This window comes from Medicago sativa, chromosome 7 (assembly GCF_051527215.1).
Source record: "Medicago sativa cultivar Bolivia chromosome 7, Bolivia_mono, whole genome shotgun sequence".
In the NCBI taxonomy this organism is placed as follows: Eukaryota; Viridiplantae; Streptophyta; class Magnoliopsida; order Fabales; family Fabaceae; genus Medicago; species Medicago sativa.
The window spans coordinates 24775980-24777284 of record NC_140755.1 but is presented as its reverse complement, the minus strand read 5'-3'; the positions used below and the strand labels follow the sequence as shown (position 1 = coordinate 24777284).

General features: G+C 32.5%; 1 protein-coding gene across 1 annotated transcript; it reads left to right on the top strand.

Moving 5' to 3' along the window:
* The first annotated feature begins 418 nt into the window (after nt 1-418).
* On the top strand, nt 419-1100 carry LOC146905096 (uncharacterized). The gene has a single exon (XM_085730384.1). It carries the CDS (start codon nt 503-505, stop codon nt 911-913), a length of 411 nt encoding a protein of 136 aa, XP_085586510.1. The 5' UTR covers nt 419-502; the 3' UTR covers nt 914-1100.
* Nucleotides 1101-1305: the final 205 nt, after the last annotated feature.

Below are 1305 nucleotides of genomic sequence, written 5' to 3'. Positions count from 1 at the left end.
TAAAGAACCAACACAGGAATAAAATAGGTGTAGCATAGATGAGAATGTTGTGTTAAAAGTGTTGTAAGAATATTGTTGAAAATATGGAGAAAACTCGACTCTAGTGGTTTGGGTATGTGGAAAGAAAACCTTCAGATTTTGTAGTAAGGAAGGATAGTCAAATCACCAGAGGTAAATGAATGTTTAGAAAAATTATATAAGAATTTCATTGTTATGCAAAATAAATAATTTAATTTTCATAACCAATATAAATAAAATAACACGTTTAAAAAAAATGAAAGAACTTTTTTATTAAACTACTAGATGCAAGGGACACAAAAAGCACATGGTTTCTATACCATGTTAGTAGTTAAAGAATATATTCTTCTAGAAGCCATTGCTAATGTCTATATATACATGGAAGGATCCAACTCTTCTCATCAAATCACAAGCATTTGCAAACAAAAAACTCTATTTGTCAATACAAACTACCTTCCATTTTTTACATCAAGTAGAAGAGAAAATGAGCGTAGAAATTTTGGATGGTGCCACAATTGTCCACTTCCTTGAAGATGAAGAAGCATTTAATAGCTCAGTTGGAAATCGGTTCGCTCGCCTCGACACAAACAGCGATGGTCTGCTCTCTTATGATGAGATGTTGAAGGAGCTCCGGAGCTTGAGGGTTTTCGAAACACACTTTGGTATTGATGTGGATTCAGACCCAAACGAGCTTGCTCGTGTTTATGAATCTTTGTTCATACAGTACGATCACAACTTGAATGGCACAATTGATTTGGAAGAATTCAAGAAAGAAACAAAGCAGATGATGCTTGCAATGGCAGATGGGATGGGTTTCATGCCAATTCAAATGTTCGAAGAAGACAGCATTTTGAAAAAAGCTGTTGAAAGAGAGTACAATAACGTGGCAGCTTAAGTGCTATTCCAATTTTGTTTGTATTGTTATATTGTTACCTTTGAAACTCCTTAAAACTGTTTTGTTATGGATTCCGAATGTATTCATGTAATAAACTATCATAATCTGAGCTTTTACATCTTTGTTATGGATTTCAAATGTGCATTGTCAAAAAAAAAATTATGAAGAATTTGACAATTTCCAACAAGCATTTAGTACTATCACCCAACATATCATAACAAAGTTCACGTGAAAACCAAAATTTGATTCACCAAAAAGAAAGTTATATATTTTATACCAAGTGTTTTTTTTTTTTTTTTTGAGGAAATACCAAGTGGTATTTGAATAGTGAAAAATAAATGATCTTCCCACACGAGGTTTTAGAAGGATCTTTCAGAGATTCATAATGAGTA